Source organism: Labrus mixtus, chromosome 19, assembly GCF_963584025.1.
Source record: "Labrus mixtus chromosome 19, fLabMix1.1, whole genome shotgun sequence".
NCBI classification, from domain to species: domain Eukaryota; kingdom Metazoa; phylum Chordata; class Actinopteri; order Labriformes; family Labridae; genus Labrus; species Labrus mixtus.
In genome coordinates this window covers 7,078,811-7,099,924 of record NC_083630.1, presented here as the reverse complement: position 1 = coordinate 7,099,924, position 21,114 = coordinate 7,078,811, and the positions used below count along the sequence as shown (strand labels likewise).

Genomic DNA, 21,114 nt, shown 5'->3' with positions numbered 1-21,114 from the left:
GTGTGTGTTAGCTATGAGTATCATGAAATAGACCTGTGCTGGTCCAGCATGTGTGTGCGTTTAAGCCAAAAGTATATGACTATATTTCCATGCTCTGTTGAACTGAATCATTCCCCCACTATGCAGAGAGAGAGAGAGAGAGAGAGAGAGAGAGAAGATGGACATAATACGCTTTGCGACTGCTGCACATGCTGGGAATTGAATAGGGAGAGAAATGTCGTGGCAGCAATGGGGGTTGAGTGTGCTGAGTGAAACCTCTGTGTGTGTGTGTGTGTGTGTGTGTGTGTGTGTGTGTGTGTGTGTGTGTGTGTGTGTGTGTGTGTGTGAGCGAGTACAACCTGAGATCAACTTCACATTAAGAAGTGCCCTGTGGGTAGTTTAACAATGAGAGAGCGGGCTCGCTGGGAAGAAATATGCATCGCAATGAGACGGAGAGCGTGCTGAGGTGATAGACGCACATATCATGCTGTGTGTTTTGACCAAACACTGTTTAATCTGTTATGGATTTTCTCGCCCTTTCTCTGTCTCTCTCTATCTCTCCCCCCGCATGCTTGACACTCTTTATGTGACTCTCCTCAGGTCTAGCGACTTGCTATGCCTCGTGGCCTGTGATTAAACAGTGTGTCATGACTCAAAGTCAAATCTACCTCCGCCGTGCAGCGGGAAGCTGTCATCTTGCATGTTTTAGGAATCAAATTAGTTCTCAGAGCCGCCTCCCCTTACACCAAATCTTTGCAGTTAGTAAAATGTTTTCAAGAGGAACCCAGAGGACTCTAGTTGAAGGGCCACAAACATAGCATTCCCAATTACAAGTGTTTTTTGAATCCTCAATTGTAAAAAGAAAAACTGCAGCTAAAAGGAACTCCAAAGTGTCTTTTGCATTATTAACGACCATGATGTAACCGAAAAACAACTTTTAGGAGGGGGGCTGAGCAGACAATTAGGCAACCATGGCTCATCATGAAAAAAAAGAGTGCAGATAATGCATTTCACAAATGTTTAATTAGACCGTATTAATTAAAGGCTTTACTCTTCCCTTTCTCTTCCTTTTCTATCTTTTCCTCTCCCCCTTTCTCTCTTTCTCCCTTTCCCTCTTTCTTTTTGTGATAGATCTGCAGCGTGACCCCCAGTTAATTGAAACCCAGGAGACTCTTCTTGCATAAAATCAGATTTATCTATCCATAAAAGGATTTTGTTAAAAATAGTCCAAATCCAGTGGCTCACAACTAAAAGCCTGCAGCTACCGAGGCGAGCCTGGCTCCAACCCCTTTCGCCCTCTCTCAGTCGCCACGGTGAAACAAGTGCTGCCTACTGCTAACTAGCTGGGGACCCATTAATTAATTGCAGGAAAACACAGACATTATGTCTGTGGGGCACATTTTTTTCTCCCCCAAAAGAAAGAAAGAAAGACTGTGTGTGTGTGTGTGTGTGTGTGTGTGTGTGTGTGTGTGTGTGTGTGTGTTGTCCCTCATCCACAGCTCTTCTGAACTGTCTCGAATGTCCCCCAGACTATAATAAGAGGAAAGTAATGATGGGCCCGAGTGATAATGAAAAACCATGCATCAAACAAAACACTGATTCTACGAGACAGGTCAAATGAATAGCTAGCAGAGTGGCAGAGGACGGTCCAGCGTTGCTGTTTTCTAACAAAGATGAAGAATCAGTTTGTTACTGGTAAACAGAATCAGTTTGAAGGCCAATATTTAAAACCTCTGGTGAAGATAATTCTTCTTTTAAGCATCCTGGAACTGCGATGGAAGTCGTCATTTAGCCTGTTGGATGGGGAACACACATCGTTCTACATTAATGATGAATAAACACTCCAGAAAGAGGTTCTGCAGCTTGGATGTCTTTAGATCATACATTTGTGTTGCTGTGGCTCCCTGCATGCTTATCCCCACCTCAGTGGTCGTTTGGGACCGATAGTGGCTCCTGTCCAAATACCTCTGGATTTATAGCTCCATGGTCTCCCCCTTTTTCTCCCCAATGTTGAAAGAGGTGTTGTTGTTTGGATCAGTGCCAGTGATATTGGTGCTGCCATGCCCTCTCTAGTTATTTGGGAGGCCGGGAAGGGGTCGGAAGCTGGGTGTCTAATTAAAGCAGACTGGGATTTCCAGTGAATGCATAGTAGAGAGACGTCCTGCCTGGGGGGACTATTATTGATGCAACACCCCGAGGACAAGAGTCACATATGGGCCGCTTTATCTGTAGGCTTTCATTTTAAATTCACTATCATTAAGCATATAATGCCACCTCGCTCGTACTACCACTGACAGTGGGAAAAAAACCAGCACCATGAGGTGCATGTGTTCGCCTGTGTGTATTCATGTGTGTGTACAAGTTTGCATTTGTGCATTTGTTTGTGTGTCTTGTTTTGAGCTGAAGTGATACATGATGCTGCTGTGTTGTCCCTCCAATCAGCGCTCCCAGCCTCCCCCCTCTCTTCTTCTACACGAAATTAATAGGCGGCTGCCACTGATGCGTTAAATTGCTTTGCGTTGGGCGCTGCAGACAACTGGATTATTTATTCTTTATATTCTCCATATTGGAAGAACTACCGTCTGCCTTGCTATTTTTTTTTTTTTTTTAAATGAGATCTTGTTCCCCAGTGTTGCGTTAAAAGATACTGTGTGTAAATGTTCCAAAATGTCACATGGTTGGAGGTTTGGTAGTCTGTCTTTCCATGTTTGATCAGAAATGTATTTGCCTTTATTATAAGCCCCCCCTTTGGAAAAACATGTAGCCAGATAATATCACCTAATTGAAAAAAAAAAAATACAAATTCAAAGGCTGGGGGTTTCATAAGCAAATGTGAGATATTGGATGAACAATGGGTTACACTGCCAGCGCTCTGAACATTATGTTTGAACAAGAGGTACTGCTGTGTTACTAACCCAGACCACTCACATTTAATTAAGTGGGCTAAACTAAGAGAGGATCCCTGTGAATTGTGATTAGTAAGCTTTGGTCCAACCGTAGCTTCTAGTGTCTTCATTCCTTACATCATGTGCCGCTGCCAGAGTCTTGATCAAAACAGGAAGGATGAATTCTGTAATGTCCCAATAACATCGGATGAGATCGGAAGACTTAAGGGACAAATCCAAAATGGTGAATTAGCCTACATGTATCCTTTGTGATCTCCCTGTAAACACGGACTGTTTTGATCAGTGGTAGTGGACTGATAAACGATAGAACATACGTTACTGTTAAATTCACCTGGTTACCTTTGAATAGTCATATTTTACTACTCTGAATACAATTCAACTACCAAGGGATTCAATTATTTATTGAATTATTTATTTTAATCATTGTTTTATCAAAACATCAGATTAGATGATGATGAAAAAGTAGGCCTGCGTATCATGGTACATTTTTGGACAATGCAGCTTTTATATTATATGACTAAATGTTTAACATTGTACAACTTTATATGAGTCTTTGGCAGGAATAATAAGCAACATTGAAGAAACTAAATGCACCAACAAAAAAAAAAACCTGTGATACTTTATTCTTTCCCATAATGGACATATTTTACACTCATCAATTTACATAAAGCTTGACAGCTAAGGTTTGAACACTTCTCTCTCATTCTGTTTGTATCCTTTGCCTCTGCACTGGAGCAAAGAAGGTCTACTGTTTGACTCTGCAGAGGAGGTCTCCTCTCCCCCCACTGGACCACTGTCACTGGGAATCTCCTTCAAACCCCTGCTGCTGCCTTGCCTGGCATCGCCTCACGCTGCCCCTGCACATATGCATGTCATGTGGTGTGAGCAGCAAGGTGTACTCTGATGTTATGGGGCCTGATGGTAGCATATTCCCTGCTGATAGCGATGATTTCCACACTCAGGTACACAGGAATGTGTGTGTGTGTGCCCTCTGAGCCCGCCCTTCATGTTGCGGGTCCTCGGCCGAGCTGACTACTTAGACCCCTGCACCTACGTGAGTCCGCAGTGAGGATTCAACATGGCAGCTGCAGGTTTTCAAGGGTGCACACCTCCTCCCCTGTTCTCTATGCTCTATTTCACCTGGTTCTCTGTCCGCTTGCCCCCGTTTGTTCCCCTTCTTACACTAACCGGCCCATTTTTCCATGTGGCTGAGCTTCAAATAGAAGGGGGACTCACACATTCCGGCTAGGATGCAGGGGATCTGATGTACCATTTGGCATCCCTGAGTGCAATCTAAATGAATACCTTGTATGGAGGGATGCTAAATTGTATCGTATTACTCAATCCCAGAAAACATGAGTAAAAATGCTGTTTTTGACTCAGTTTTTATCTCTCATTTCTGTTACCTATTATTTCTGAACACAATGGACGCCATCATCTATCTTTCTTCTCTTTGATATTCATCAAAAGAAATAGGACATGAGCTAAGATATACAAAACCCCAGGAAGAAAAATGAAATCTACAAAACTTATTCACATTAGGCCTTGTATGAGTTTTTCCACCGATATTGAAAACAGCGCAGAGTAATATTCAAGTTAGCTGTGATTTAATATGACATTTAGATTTTCCTCCAGCACACAGCACAGCCCAGGCAGCACCCATGGGAATCTTCTCTTCTGGTACACAGTTAACATTCTGCATTTGTCCACCACTCTGTAATTTATTGGATCTCATCTGTCCAGGCGTTGATTTATATATTGATTTGAAAAATAAATAAAAGTGATAGGAACCTGCATTGGAGTGTAATGATGGACTGTGTCGACATGCAGGAGTAGGGATATGAAACATTGGGAGGAAATTAGATATTATGCCCCCAAGACAACTGCAGCCAGCAGCACATTCATTATTGGCTGGATATTTATTATTAAGAATTTCTCTTCATGAGTGACTGCTGCGGAATATTTCGGCCCTGCTCGAGCTACCAAAATGTTGTGTGTGAGTGTGTGAGTGTGTGTGTGTGTGTGTTTGCATGCATGTGCAAAAATGTTTGCCGGCATGCTGTCAGCGGTTCTGACAGGTGGGAGACAATCAGATTTGGATTTTCTTGGTTGTCCTCTTATAGTAACACATGACAGTACACTCAGAACACACACGCTCACACACACGCTCACACATTCACACACAGACACAGGAATTGCTATAAAACTCCTCAAGTGAAACTGAAAAATACATGCAGTGCATTTATAAAAAAGCCAGGATCATGGCTATACAATGCATATTAACACCCTCAAGCTCCATATTTCAACCTGACAGGACCACATTCACAGAAACAGTGTGGTAAAAAAAAAAAAACACTAGACAGCTGTTAAAAACTAAAACTCCTTGCCAGGACTTCCACCACTGCTCTGCACCAGTTTTAATCACAGCCCAGTGAATTTTAAACAGCAGTGTAGACAAGGGCCGCTGTCCAAGCCTCCAGAATTTTTATTTCATTTTTTCCCTCCCACCTCTCTGCTCTAATCCACTTCAATTATGTTTCCTCCCATTTCTCCCGATCACTTTACAGCTCAGCAGCACCTGTGCTAATTGTAGTGGCGATGATCGCTGATATGTTTTGCATTCTTAAAAGAGTTTGAGAGGGGGACGACAGATAAACATCTCGCCCCGGGGCTTTTGGAAAGCGTGGCTCTGCCTAGCAGATGGCCATCATATTATACGAGGCAAGCTTCTCGCTGAGGCTGGTGTTCAGGTGGGTGGGGTGTAATGAGTCTGAGGTAAGAGGAGGAGAAAGATGTGGAGAAGGGGTAAAAGAGGAAGGTAGGAAAGGAGGAAATGAAGGAAGTGAGGGAAGTGAAGGAAAAAAAGGTGTAGAAAGTACAGGCCTATTTCTGTGTTTGGAAAATGGACAGAGAAAAAAAGGAAGAAAGGATGGCAAATAAGGATAAAGTGAAAATCAATTTATTGCTTATTTAGTAGTTTTAATTTAAAAAAAAAATAGGCTTATTGGATTTCTGACTGAGCATTAAAGGAGAAGATACCACTAGCATAGAATAGCAAACAGACTTGAAATGGGCGAACAGCTCTGGTTCAGTCCAACGGTAAAAGAAAAAATCCCCCTACAGCACTAAACCTCAGCAACTGACACTTTTCTATGTCGTTTGTTGAAGTGTAAAACAACTTCAACCCAGGGAATTTCTTTGAGAGCTAATAAATGTTAACATAAATAACCATACAACAACACATTAGTAAAGACTTTGAGCAGTAGCAACAGCTAGCCTAACTAGTTATTGAACCGCTGAACGACTGGTTGCCAAAAAAAAGGAGCAGTGTAAAACCAAAAATGTGGTTTAACTTTAAAGACATTAAATGTTTATTGGTGAACTAACGCCACTTGTAAACTAATTTAGTTACCAATAGGCTACAGAGCCTTCACTGTTTTCCCCTATTTTCAGTCTGTTGTCTATGCTAACCTAAGCTAACTGGTTGCTGGCTGTATAGGGAACAGGGAATGAGTGGATTTACCAACATCTTGCTGAACATAAACTGAAGATCAATAATACAGACTTTAAATGTTGACACAAAAAAAATTTAAAATAAAGTTTGTGGCCCCTCAAAAAAGCCAGAGCACATGAGATACTTTTAATAGCCTCTGTGCATTACTGATATCATAAATACATGGTTTCATAAATGCTTTTATTCTCTAAAATTCACGTCCCCTACTACAGAGCGTTACCCAAAGTGGAATCTGAAACTATACAATAGCTGCATTAAATTGAACTGACTATATTAATAGGAATCCACACAGGTGCATACAGGCTCTATGTTTGTTTGTGTACCTCCTTAGCCAAGGACGACAAGTATTGTGTGTGTGTGTGGGGGAGCAGGTGTGTACATGTCTCTGTGAGAGCGGCTGTGTATCGCTCACCTAGCCACCTTGCTGCCCCTGCTGAACCGATTGCACCCATAATGAATGGGCTGCCAGCCCTCCCCGCTGTGGCTATCGGAGGTCGGACCACATATTATATAGCAACCTATCTGAAGTGGACCGCATATTATATAGCAGCCTATTTGCTGGGATGATGAGCTTTGGACATCTCCCATTATTTATTAGAAAAGGCTGTAGCTATATGAGAGCAGAGGTTGAATGGCCTAGGTTACAAGGTGGGTTTGTGTGTGTGTGTGTGTGTGTGTGTGTGTGTGTGTGTGTGTGTGTGTGTGTGTGTGTGTGTGTGTGTAAAAATATGAGGCTGGAAGATGAGGATACAGAAGGTGCATGAGAAATAAAGGGAAAAGCTAAATACAAAAATGATTCTTATAGAATTAAAGAGCAAGTAATGATGAAATATGAATTCATTTCATATTTCATTTTTCAACTGAAGATACATTGAATTTGTTCATATTTTATCGCTTTACTAAAGAGTCACCACTTAAAAACATTTGTATTGAAATAGAAAAAGCTAAATGTTTGTCTTAAACAATAAAAAAAACAGCTGACTTCAGAGGAAGGCAAATTCCTGTGTGGCTTTGAAAAATGGTCCAAATCCTCAGCGTTCTAACAGGGGTCAGCCTGCTTTGTTAGGTGTGTTCTCCTGGTGCTAAAAGACAAATGATGTACTTTGCCTTGGGTCAACTGGGCTTTCCCATCCCATAATGACCTTTCAGGGAGCTGAAAGAGAACAGCCATTCCCACAGCGATGAAGCAGTACTGTACGCCACACAATAAAGGTGTATGTAATGGCCAACTAATGTTTTAACGCTGCAACATGACCTCTCCACCTCAAATGGACTGTTTTACTGTTCATCAATCATATAAAACAAAGTGCTTTAGCAGGGAGCTGTATGTCAAAATAAAAGCCTCTTGAAGGAAAATTATTTTTTTTTGTGCCTGTGTGAAACGTGAATCTTCAGCCAGACATGCATGAATCCAAAGTTGTTTTCTGTTTTGAATTGAGTTGTGCTACTAACATGTTCAACACTCGCCACATTGCTTTGGAAGAAAACCTTAGCAGCTCTCAGTGTGTGTGTGTGTGTGTGTTCTGTTGTACTGCCAAAGGTTCCCTGGAGGAGACAGGATCTCTGTCAGTTTGTCATCAGACACAAGCTGCCAAGTTTTATGAAATACCATATTCCTAATTGGCCCAGCGTTAGGTTTCCCGCCTGGAAGTGAGACTGTAATATCTGGGCCTCTATTAGGATCACAGATAGAGCCACACTCAGCTGCCTCCTGCTGAGCTGGCAAGTTGCTGTCATTTCACACCATGCTATGACAGTCAGACATGCGCGCACACACACGCACACACACATAATGTGATCATCAAGGACAAAAGACTAGCAAACCTTTCAAATCCATCCCGAGCTTACCTTAGTATTTCCTTGGTTAGGTTGTGAAGAGTTCCAACCAGTTAAAAAAAATAAAACATTTGATTTTCAAAACTGTGTATGTAAATGTATGTTATACAATACTGAAAAGAAACATCTTCTTAACTGTATTCATCCGTTGAGATGTCAAAATGAGTAATACACCTGAGTCCCTCGTGTATCACTGAAGAACCTGTGTTAGCCTCATCATCTTTCTTAGAAATAAACACAGGCATTAATGTAAGTGACACACATGTATACACATGATGGAGCTAAACGAACAGGGCAGCAGGCACAGTGAAGTGCTGTTTAGTTTTTGTCTAGCAGTGCTATCTTTTTTTCAGGACTCCTAATCAAATATGCCTAAGGCCACAGGATGGATAAACACACACACACAGTTTGGCAACATTTCAACTCTTCCCTCAGCGGTGCAAAGGGAGAGAATAAGGGTTTCGCTGATAACACACACACATTGGACTTGAGGAGAATTGTCTCAGTTTGTTTTAATGTAAAAACAGTGGTACCCTTCCACACAAACACATGGTTAGCAAACGGTGGCAGTTGACCTTTAAATACATCGTTGTATACTGAAACAAATGTCTTCATAATTCCACAAAGTTCCACCAAACAATCACACAGATTCCACATTTTTTTTTTTTTTTTTTTATGAATCAGGGCACAGTCCGATATAAATGGACCAATAAACTTTGATCAGGACAATGATTATATGAAACAAAGTGTTTTGTTCTGTCTTACTGGCACATGCGGGGGCCAGATTTGCCTTTTAGTCTTTTGATGTCTCTTTGTGTGGGGGGGCGGGGCAACATTCATTTCAGAAATGATAGTTAACATGTCGCTCTGTGCTCTTCTCTTCCAAAATGTCAGTTTCTTTTCATTTTTTTCTCCAAACCACTCAAGGGCTTAAGTGTCAGGTCATCTCCAGTGCAAAACTGTGCGATTTGGTTAGCTAAGGCACTGGCTTCCCTTTAAAGTCTTAAAAGTCCTCAGTGTCATCATGTTGGGAATGTTTCTTAGAGCTCTGTAGCTGGTCTTTTAAAGAACCCCCTGGCATTGAGCCACATAGTTACAGTTCCTTCAGTTAGTTGCAGATGGTTTGAGTTCTTTCCGTTGAGTAGTACACCACTTGTGTACTGAAAACTAGATGAAACTCCGTCACCACTCTTTGTCCGTGCTGTTGCTGAATCTGAATCTGAATCTGATTGGCGTTTCAACCCCCCGTTCAGCCCTCCTTCACTCAGTGGTGGTGTTGAAGAGGTTTGTAGCTGGGGCATGTGCTTCAGCATGTCCCCTGGCACAGCTGGGCCGACTCTACATCTGAACAGATGTACAATCTGCCAGCTCAGGTCTTCAGCTACGCCGGCGGGTGCCTTCTATACGTCCTGTGAAAGAAATCGCACTTTCTTTCCCGTCAGCAGCAAGCTCTTGAGCTCCTTGATGGAGGGAAGCTTCATTTTGTCTCTGTTTTTACTGTAAACATTCAAGAAGATGCCGAAGAGCACCAGAAGGCCGCCCCAGATGTACCTAAGGAGGGAGGGAGAAACGGAAGGATCAGATGTTTTTACGGGGCAGAGATGTAGAAAAAAAAAGGGTGTGTGCAAACAAACATATATGCTTCTTTATGCCGATGTAATCATTTGATAGAAAGTATGAAATTGAGTAGGATTCAATTAACTTTATGCAGTGTTGTTTTGGGCATGGGCGAGTTCATTATTCATCACACTTTTCCAATGAGTAGATACAATAAAAAAGCAATGTGCATGTGAAAGTGAGGGGCGCATATGACCTAGTGGTTAGGTCGCTCTACATGTACGCAGGCTATGGTTCTCCAGGCGGGCTGCCCGGGTTCAGTCTGTGGCTCCTGTCCCGCATGTCATTCCCAACTCTCTCCCTCTCTTCCTGATCTCCTGCTCTATCCACTGTCCTTTCAAAATAAAGGCAAAAGGCCCTATCTTTATACTATAGATGTAAACTATGTAATTCACACTATTCTTAGATCTTTGGGATTTGTTTGATAGAAAAAGAAAAATCATGGTTGTTTAAAACAAAAAAAAGACAAACTAATGCAAAGAAATGATTTATAATAATTTATAATGCAGATTCTTCTGGGACGCCAGGAATGGTCAGTGAACTGTTTAATGAGTTACAAGATGATTTAAAGAATACGCTATGGCCTTGCACCACCACTGTGTTTTTTTTTTTTTGGATGGATGCATTTGCAGCACTTACAAGAAAAGAGGGAATTTCTTTTGGGATAATCATTTTGGATAGTCACACTTAACTAAGATACTAAATGTTCAGGTTTCCATTTAATGTATTTATACTGTTTTACAGTAATTAAGACAAATTGTAGATTTTATGTGTAATTAGTTGTGTCACTGACCAATCTCTGCATGTCTCGCTAATCACTTCTTTTGGTTTAAAAGCACAAACTGCAGCCAGGAAAGTTACTGTATGTCCACAAATGGTGGAAGACACCAGCTGGAGGGAGAACAAAGTTGGCTCTGAGGATACAAAAAAAGTTGTAATGTGTGTTCGTGTGTGTTGATGTGTACGAGTGTCCAAAGTCATGATGCAGAATCATAGCAGCAGAGGTACAACACAACACGAGACCACTTTGACAGCACCACGTCGATGGTGAGTGAGACAGAGCAAAGGACTAGAGGAGAGAGCAGTGGAGAGGTCAAGGTCTTGAACTGGACTGAGGACATGAAAAAGCAGGGCCAGGGCAGCCAAACAGGGCTTTGTTTGTTAAAAGGAGAGGTCAGCATAGACTACACTTGTTCTTCTTAATGAGGGGGAAAAGTGATCAAAGTCAAAAGGTGACCATACTTACTGAAAAGTGAAAGGTTTCGCAAAGAACATGAAGGAAAGTACGATAGTCATGGCCTTCCTCCCAGTGGTTACTGCAATAAAGTAAATACACTTTGTGAGAATTTTTATTACAAAAAACTAAAGCTGTGAGAAATGTTCAAAATGATATTTCTAGTTCACAGTCGGTTTATATATTTTAATTGATTTTACCCAAATTTGTGTCTTTTCTTTTTAGAATATATACAGTGTAAAGCCAATTATTCTGGAAGTCTGTAACTCTCCAAGAATGAAGAAAACATTAAAAAAAAAAGTGTCTCTGACCTGTAACTGCAACCAGGGCACCAAACAGCTTGATCAAGGCCAGCACGAAGGAGATGCCAAAGTAACCCGTAAGAGAGAAGAAGAATGCATAACCGTATGTCTTCACAGGATGCTGGGAGGAAGAAGAGTGTTCAACATCAAACTTCACAACATGTCTGGTGAAAACCGCTTTGTCAGTATAAAACATCTGGACTTACAGTAATGAAATGAAGTGCCCACTATAAGACATTAAATCATGTTTTAAGTGTATATACAGTCTAATCCTGAAAGGTAACGCTTGTCATATTCCAGGAGGTATATCTATAAGAACTGAAGACTATACGTGGCTGTGTCTCTGGAGGTAGAGATGAAGTGCTGCAGTAGTCGACTGATTTGAAGATCAGCCAGCTTCAAGAAGCAAACTCCAAAAGAAGTGGGTGGGCATTAGAGTCCATACTGTTGAGCAGGGATCTTCCACTGCACGATCTGTCATCTGTGTAAGAATGTGTGTGTGATAGGAGGAATGTTTTCCTGTTTTAAAACACACTTTAAGTGTTCAGAGGGGAAGAAAAGCACTACAAATACAGCCCAGTTACCAGTAACCAGTTAATTAGTCTTCTAATCTTAAAAATGGAAATATGAAACCTCTAAGGTTAAAAAACATGGTGCATAATAGAAGCATTCAGCCTCAGTGAAATCAGTCTGTTGTCAACCAGAAGCATCCAGTCTTCATGTCTTAATATATACCCACCTCTGAGCAGAAGGCCACTGCAGGACCGAGGCCGCCCACACAGAGCAGGCCTGTGAGTATGTAGACGAACCCGATGGAGTACGAGTAAAGCACCTGTCAACACAAGCCCATGTGACCAGTCAGTGACATCACACACAGACGAATCATCAATTATAAATAACTAGCATTCGAATCCAAAGAAGTCCAAGTGATGACATTTTCTGCTTCACTTATATATATTTACGCATGTATTTAGGTACCATTTCAGAGTTGGAGCCGTTATGGAGTTTCATGGCTTTCTCCTGCACGTTTCCAATGGCCGCGTCAGCACACAGCGCCAGGGAGATGAGGAGAACACCTGCACACATAAACATGCAAAACTAAAAACGTGTATATCTTAAGAGATGAGCCAAAGATGCAATGTAGGTCTCCACTTTTCATGTATGTGATACAAATCAGAAAAAGCAAATATAACCATGAGAATATATCATTAAGAACATTCTTATGTGCAAGAGAATTTCCATGAAACTACTGGAGTCTGCTATAAAAGAAAGCACCTGTGACGTTGAAGGTGGGGGCCACTTTGCTGTCGGCTAGAGTAAACCAGATGAGTCCCAGGCTCATGCAGAGAGCAGCGGACACATCAGCCAGGTTATAGCGTTTACCTGGAACATGAAAAGAAAAACAATGAGACATTTTAAACATCTGTCTGCAACTCTGAAATCAAGAGTCTAAACTCTATCTCCAAGAAGCTAAACGATGAACAAGAGGTTAAACCAGCATGAAAACTCTACAGAAATCTGTGAAACCTGTTAAACCAGCCTAAGCCTTTTGCAACATCCAAAACACAAAGCAACTAAGGTATGCAAAAGGAAGGCGACTGCCCCTCCAGCAAAGGAATCTTCAAATGATTAGACACCTCTTTTTAAATCAAAGGAGATGATTTTGGATTGACGTTAAAGATTTGACAGAAAGTTTTTACAATGGCTTTGTTAACAACTTGAAGTTTTTTGGGGGGGTTTTGTGTAACAATGCACCAGAGAGCAAGAAAACAAAAGTTGGGAGGAAAACAACAGGATGAAGGAGTCTTCCAAAAAAACAGGCTGACGGATAGATGCCTAGAGGATGACAAGGGGACGGAGCATCAGGTTGGCCGTGGTCGCCTTTGATTCCCTGCCTCGCCTTTGAAGGCCCTCAAATCAGATGCAACTCCACACCCCTTCCTTCATCTGTCCCTCAATCTCTCTCTCTCGCTCACTTTCTTTCCTCTTTGCATTCCAAGTGAACAAACTCTGTTTTCCACACGACCCCTTCAGGGACCGTGGTCCTCACATCTACCTATCCAGAGAGAGACAGACACAGAAGTAGAGAGGCAAAATACTGAACCCCTGTCTGACGGGAGGACACTGAGCCTTTAAAGGGGTTGGTCTGCGGATGAAAGGACAGAAAGAACCAAAGGCAGGGAGAAACACAGCCAACTGAGCTCTGACAACTGAAAACAACAGACATCTCATCTCTTTAAGCAATGATGCAACTTTGCTTTTTTTTTTTATAGATTTTATCATATAATTACTTAAAATTTCTGATTATTTACAAACACGTTTTTTAAAATCAAGCCCAGAAAACCGACTCACCCGCCATTGATTAATAAGCAGACAGTTGCCTCTTGCCCTGTTTTCTAGTGACAATCACTCTCACTTTGTGTCAGGTTTGTGAGTAAACACAAAGTAAATGGGGAAAAGGTAGAATTAAAATAAGGAAGTAGGAAATAAGTTACTAGAAACAAGAGTTCTGCATGTATGCTCTTAAATATTTTCAATAATTCTAACAAACAAGTTGCAATTTGTGACCACCAGCTCCCACTTTAATACAACGTGAGTATGAAGATAGTGAAAATATATAAATCCATCCCTAGATGCACAATATTAATATGTGTGTGTGAATGCTTAACTTAGAGGTTGTAACCTGTGCAGTAGAGAGGGCTAAGTTGTCTTACGACTTTGACAAATATTAGCATAATAAGTGAGGACAGATGAACTTTTGTGTTGATGACAGTAAGAGGTGAACGACTTGTTAGACTGGCTAATTCAGAAAATGATTAGACAGGATTCTAAAGTTTAAGTGGGGCATCTTTCATGCAAACCACCCCGATGTTAAAGGACACTAAAAGACCCCATGATAACCCTAGCTGGATATTTTTCCCATTTGCAAGTGTTCTTATGGAAAGCCCTGAAGTCCTCCATGAAGACAGAAAACTAAAGATAAGAGTTTCAATAGTCACAACTGCAGGGTAGCACACATTCAGCACACAGTGAGGAGGACACAAATATTGTGAAGAAGAAGAAAGCACAAGCATCCAGCACAAGTGAATACGTGGTCTCATCAGTGAGGTCTGTGCTAACATTAACACACACAGTAAACAGTCAGCTCACCTTGTATAAACACTCCTCCAATCATGACCGGGATGAGCTTACAGCACTTGAAGATGACCTGTGTCGGATAGTTCAAGTAGCCCAGCGACGTGTTGGACAGTCCCATAGTGCCCACTGTTAAAAACGCTATGATCATATAGGTCTTCCCTGGTATCCTGGAAGACATCCAAACATAGACAAGTTCAGAAACTAAAATCACTTCAAAAACTGAAGATTGTGTCCTACACTGTGAATTCATATGTATGTTATATATCAATACCATAAGAATGAAATGTTGCAAAGACTGAATGAAGCTGACTAAATAATGGAGAAGTACACACTGTTCTCTGGGAGCAGGAATTGTTTACCTTCTGCGTTTGTCCTGCGTGAGCTGAAGCTCCACCAGTCCAAATGTAGAGTAGAAGCCAAACTGGACCAGAGTGAGGTACCAACCAAACGGCTTGAAGCCTTCCACAGAAAAGATCAACTCCTGGGTGGAGGAACAAATAAAGACTTACAAAGCAGACAGAACTCTGAGGCCCACTGAATCTGTAAGTCTGACTGACACACTGAGTAAATACAACTCTGTATATTCATCGCTGTGGCAGAGCTTTAACAAGCTGCTTAAAAAAAGGTTTTGTTGCCTGAGTGTTGGAGTTACCTGCAGGTATCCATAGATGAGGTAAAAGACGAAGACTCCAGCAACACAGATGAAGAACTGTGTGGGGGGACTGAAGCTGCTCAAGTTGATTCCTATGACTCTTAGCTCCTCCACGGACTTGATGTGTGGTGACATCACCTCTGTGGATGACGGGATGGAAATCGATATATGCTTCCGTGAACTGTTGTAGCCCACCAGGCCATATTTGGCACTCATCCTGTCTGTGGCTGCTGGCAGCTGAGGAAGAAGGGGGATGTAGTTACTTATCGTGTGCATACATGTAAAGACTTTATGTCGCAGACTGAGAGGAGTAACTAACAGGAAGGTGACTTCCACAACACATTCAGCTCAGATCTTTCATGATTTGAAAACTAAAATAGTCATGATAGTGACAGTTGTGAAGAACAGGTAAGACCTGCTGAGGCTGAAAATAGATGAAAGCTTTTTTTAAATTTGAATAAACAAATGGTTGATTATGCAAAGAAACTCTTCTCCGTCAGTGATGGATGTCTTTCTCTGACACACTAAACATCAGCAACAAACTGTGGTGAGGCACAAGATGACATTGAAAGCACCACTTTGATTCATTACACTGTCACAGAGTTAAAACTGTTTTAAAGCATGTGTCTTGAGTTTCTTTTCTTTTTTTTTTTAAAGTTTGTTTATAACCTGATTGCATTTATGAGCTGTTATGATGTTTTTCAAATCGCTAATGACCTCCTTGATGGTTTGTTCTTTAAATATTAGTTATCACAGCCTGTATTTAACTAGGAGTTGTAGGGGAGTGTTGAGAAAGTATTCAGTACCAGACCTAACTCTAAGACTTTTAAATGTAGTCTTAAACAACAATAGAATAGACAAGATCTACAAAACACATTAAGATTGTCCATTACTCCATTAATCAGATGATATATTTATAGTATCTCAGTATTTGATGCATGTAAGAGGCTCGTGTTTATGAATTAAGTGACGTAATCTCGGGTAGCCTATCTAAAGCAGGTTGCTAACGATTTAAGTGAGCTTAAGATTCACACAACTTAAAGAGAATCAGTCATCTTGACAGTACACGTCATATTTTAAAAACGACTACTTTAAGCGACAGATGTAATCACGGACTTTGATTTCTTTGCCAAACAAGCAATCTATAACAGTAGCAGGCTTGTTACCTTCACCAACACTTCCGGGTTTCTTTGCGTTAGCTTGTCCTCTTCTTCAGAGGCGACACCGTTGAAAATCATTTCCTTGGACGCGCCCGCTTCCTCTTTCGATCATTTCGGACATTTTCGCGATCCTCCTTTCGATGGCGAACAGCAGAAACACAATGAGAAACGTGTTAGCCTACGAGGAGCTGCCTGCACTAGCTGCTGCTGCACTGGTGCTGCAGCCAACAACTTCCGGTCCACTCCGACCTCTGAACTGTGATGCTATTGGTCGGCACAAACACGCGCTGCAGCAGGTGAATCAGTAGTCTACACGATATTAAGTTTTACACAACTTTACAATCGGTGTAAATTAGTTCAAATGACATTGATGCGTAATGAACAAGAAATAAAACGTTTATAAAATAGTAAAACAGTTCAGGCTGTATCTCCTGCATGTGATGAAGGGTCTATTATATATAATAATATATAATATTTACAGTCTATGTTCAGGCACATACTGAGTTTGTTGTCTCTAATGGACTATACATTCAAGCTTGGCTGGTACGTATAGTTCCCATCACTAATTGTCTTCTTCACATGTTTTTTTCCCTCCTTTCCCAGAAAACAAATACATGCCATCTTTATTCAACGGACCAGTTATCATTCACAATGAATAGTCATAAGAGCAGTTTGCAGTGACTGATGATGAAGCTGAAGAAAATTCACAATGGGCAGAAGGTAAGTCATACCATTCATTTGTTTGAATATTTATGGCCTAATGTTTCTGTACTTTAAATTTTTTTAAATTACTACTTACATCCCACTTAATTCAAGAGGGAAATGTTTTGCTTTTATTTTATTTTATTTTATTTCATCCTTTTTTAATTTAAAATGCACATTTTTAAAAAACAAAAAACTACCACAATGAGTTAGATACATATTAAATGTTTTACTTAAAAAAAAAAAAAAAAAGAAGTTATTTTGAAGTGAGGCAGTCGATGTTGGGAGGAGAGAGTGAGGGGTGACATGCAGCAGGGGGCCGGGGTGGGCTTCGATCGCATGACTGCTGTGATGAGGACTATAGACTCTGTAGGGTGCACATCATGACCACGAGGCTATCCAACGCCAAACATTTAACTTTTTGTGAGGAGTTCATTGATCATAATGATCTTTTTCAAGTTTATTTTTTTAAAAAGAGTGTCCGACAAAATTCCTACAGTTGTGGTTAATGTTCTGTGTATCACTGATCTCTGTGGTGATGTAGTTGGTGGCCTTGAAGAGCTAAAGGCATTTGCACCTTAAATATGTAGACTCTACATTTGCTTGTATTACACACTAGTTCAGTTTCCATCTGCAAAGAAATGCATCAGAAAATGTAATTGCAGAGGATGTTATGGACAAGGATGCATTTGATTGATTCTGAATTTCAGCTGTAGTGCAGTGCATCCTGGTACATGTAGGCACTCCAAGCATGACTCATGCAGTTTTCAACAAATCTTGCTTTGAATGAAGTGATTGAATCTCCAAAACTGATTGGACATCCACACAGAATTAGGAAAACAAACTTAGCTTTTATAATGTTTTTAAAATTCTCCTTAGTGCAGCTTCTCTTCCATACTCTACCATCCCTCTACTATCTCTTCCTTTCATGTCAATCCCCTCCCAGACTCCCTCTACCACTAGCTTTCTCATCCACTCTCCCTGGACTTTACCCCCCTTGCAGTCATGTCCATATCTCCCCCCCCTTCTCCTACTTTTCTTTCAGCCTTTCTCTCTCCGAATCCTTATTGCATTATTCCCTCCTCTCCCTTCCTCTGCTCTGGCCCTGTCTCTTGGCCATCTCATATCCCTGTCTCCCCCTGTTTGGCTTTCAGCATAAGGCAAGAAACTCTTTTGCCCCCTTCAATTCCTCTCCTCACTCTTCAAGTCTTCCCCTTCTCCTGGCTGTCCAATCTCCAATCCCTCCCTCCACCTGCCTTTTTTCTTCTCCCTCTCCCTGTCCTCTTTCCCCAGCCAGAGGTTAATACACTCCAGGATGGCATTATTTCCTCCCCGGCCCTCTGACAATATAAAAATTCAGAATGGACAGCTCAATCCCTCTTCCATCTCAGATTTGATTGTAATGGTATTGCCTCCTGTCCCTGGGAGGCCCCTGCCGCCTCGCCAACCCGGCCTTTATGACACTAAATGGCCAGGCTACAATTTTTCCATCTATTCAAAAAATTCTGTTAATAACTCATTTGGAATGAGACATCTGCGGCCAGGTCTCTCACCCCTCTGTTCATAGGGGTCACAATATACAGAAAAAGATGCAGGGCTGAATCGCAAATGTAAAAGGTTAATTAATCTCCCTGAATTTACAATCCTTTCCCCCCCCCCCATTCCCCTTGCACTCCAATTGACAGTCCCAACGAGACAAAAAATGTCATATTTACAACCTGGCATGAAGAAAGTGCTCAGCAATGCACAGCGCTGTGAGTGGAGGCCTGTCCGAGCACTCTCCCCGCTCCCCCGTCCAACTTTACAAGTGTACCCATTCATCATGCATGATGGATTTATGTAATAAAACCCATTTCCTTTCCCCATACGATCCTATTAAATAATAAAATAATTATTTATTGATTATTCAAAAAGGTACATATGCGCGGGTAATGGCTTTGCACCACACCACCGGACCTGCAATAAATAAAGCAGGCATAGAGAGGGCTCGAGAACGACATAGAGGAATAAAACAGAGGGAGGGAGAGAGGGGAGGGAGAGAGGGGAGGGAGGGGAGGGAGAGGGGGGGAGAAATGAAGGGGAATGAAATGACTTTTGAACCAGTGAAATCTGGATCCAATATGGCCTCTTGCAGAGCGGATCAGGAAGGACATTATTCAATCTTCAGGAGGCTCATATGGGAGCGCGACCTATGAATGGTTTTGATATACTATATGGACCATAGAAATTAGAATAGACAACAGGATGAGTTTCTTCCCTAGAGTTTGGTTTCACATCTGAATATTGCTGAGCTTAAACCACAAAATATGTTTATATGACAATAAAAATAAAGACTAATAAGCATTTTTGTTTTCAATTAAACTAAGTTGAAAATATGCTTTCTAGTTGGAACGATCAGGTTGAACAACACTATACACACCCTGTAATGCAACTAAAGGTTTAAGATATCCTCTTCATTTCCTCTTCATGACAACATAATTGTGGTTGTTGCAGAGATGAGACTCAGGAGTATGAATCTTTAACAAGCATCAACAGTGTTTGTTCTGGGGCTTTTTGTGAAAGAACCAGACTCCTGGGGTTTAGTAAACTGTCCAAGAAGGTAATGTTGATCTCTGTTTTTCTTCTTAAACTCTTTCCCTTAAAGAAACATGTCCATCCATATAAACACCCACTCCCTTATAATAATCCTTCATCTTATTTATTCAACAACAGTATCATAATAAGCCTCCTATCCCCAGCAGAGGATCATTTTAAAAGGAGACACTTTAATGTCAGCCAGATATTACACTGAGGGCTCCTTAATAAGCCATTTGTGTTTGGACTATCCTGGGCTAAAGTGCACCCGCTCTCCGTTGTCTTTTTCCTGGGCTTGTCTCGAGCCTCCTGCATGCTACAGAAAACAGATGCTATCTCGGCTATATTACTTCTCAAAGCGCTCATATCCTCTCCCATGTTATTTTCTTTGATCTGCTAGGCTCACTGCTCTTACATTTTTCTTTCCCCCCTCGTCTCACGCCCTCAATTCCTTACCCCTCCTACACCGACCCCCACCCCAACCCCCCTCCATCCTCCATCCTCCATCCTCTTTGCCAGTGACCAGAGAACAGAGACGCACCGGCCAGACTGGCTCACGGTGGCTGTGGACGTTTGAAATTCAGCTCATCTGTTCTCTGTCATCAGAGGGCACGGGGTGCATGGTGGGTTGGACCTCTTAGATTCTCCATTTAGTATGCTTCACCATCAGAGGAGGGCTCATATCAGAGCTCAGGTCAATTCCCATTCAGTAAACAGGCTGTTCCAACCAGGACCTCAGACTGCAGATATCTCACTAAATATTTAATACGGACCCCTTTGATACTAACCTTCTCATACTCAACTACGTGTCTTATCAACACTGGGAAATCAGTTTTGTTGTATCGTAGTTTACTTAAAGTTGCATCAACCCTCTTTGTATTTAGGTCAACTTGGCCTTAAAGAAACAGTGAATTGTGATTTTCACAGTCGACATTCACAGAGGACAGTCCAACATCTCATTTCATCATCCAAACAAAGTGTTGAGTTTGTTTGGCCGTGTGGTCAACAAAACTGTCAGATGAACCAGTGATTAGAAACATTTGAGTTGCAGCCTGTTTTTTATGTTTTAAGTGTAAAGTATTACAAATATATCATGGACACCTTAATGCCTACCATGAACCATGATTATACTACCAGTGCTTGTATGTATAAAAATCAAATTATTTCACACTTTTTGTTCTGTTAATGATAGTTTTGCTTTGATTTGACATCGCAGTGATACATTTAACCTCCACAGCAAGAACTAAGAAAAGGATGCAGAGATGAGCCCATCCCTTTTTTACTTTTTCATGTGTCTTTAAAAAGTCATAGAGCCCAAACCCTTCTCATATTTATTTGTACTTCAGTGTGTAAATTAATGTCAAACAAAGAATCACAAGAATGTCAGAAAAATCTAAACTTTGAAGTGAAATGAAAGTGAGCATAGCAGTCCAAAATGCTTTTGCACATTTTTTATGAGTTCTTGCATTAATCTGCACATTCAGACACCTGAATGAAACT

General features: G+C 41.3%; 1 protein-coding gene across 1 annotated transcript; it reads right to left on the bottom strand.

Moving 5' to 3' along the window:
- Window positions 1-8,730: 8,730 nt before the first annotated feature.
- slc35b3 (solute carrier family 35 member B3) lies at window positions 8,731-16,596 on the bottom strand. Its single transcript, XM_061064370.1, has 10 exons — window positions 16,345-16,596; window positions 15,179-15,415; window positions 14,886-15,007; window positions 14,539-14,693; window positions 12,664-12,771; window positions 12,367-12,464; window positions 12,128-12,220; window positions 11,398-11,509; window positions 11,099-11,168; window positions 8,731-9,786 (listed from the first exon to the last, which is right to left on the bottom strand). The coding sequence occupies exons 1-10, from the start codon at window positions 16,414-16,416 to the stop codon at window positions 9,636-9,638; spliced, it is 1,218 nt and encodes a 405-aa protein (XP_060920353.1). The 5' UTR covers window positions 16,417-16,596; the 3' UTR covers window positions 8,731-9,635.
- Window positions 16,597-21,114: the final 4,518 nt, after the last annotated feature.

Coding starts and splice junctions, on each gene's coding strand:
- slc35b3 (XM_061064370.1), bottom strand. CDS start 16,416: ATGATTTTCAACGGTGTCGCCTCTGAAGAAGAGGACAAGCTAACGCAA. Junction 15,008..15,178: donor TCATCTATGGATACCTGCAG/GTAACTCCAACA, acceptor TCCTCCACCCAG/GAGTTGATCTTTTCTGTGGA. Junction 12,465..12,663: donor CCCCACCTTCAACGTCACAG/GTGCTTTCTTTT, acceptor TTATGTGTGCAG/GTGTTCTCCTCATCTCCCTG.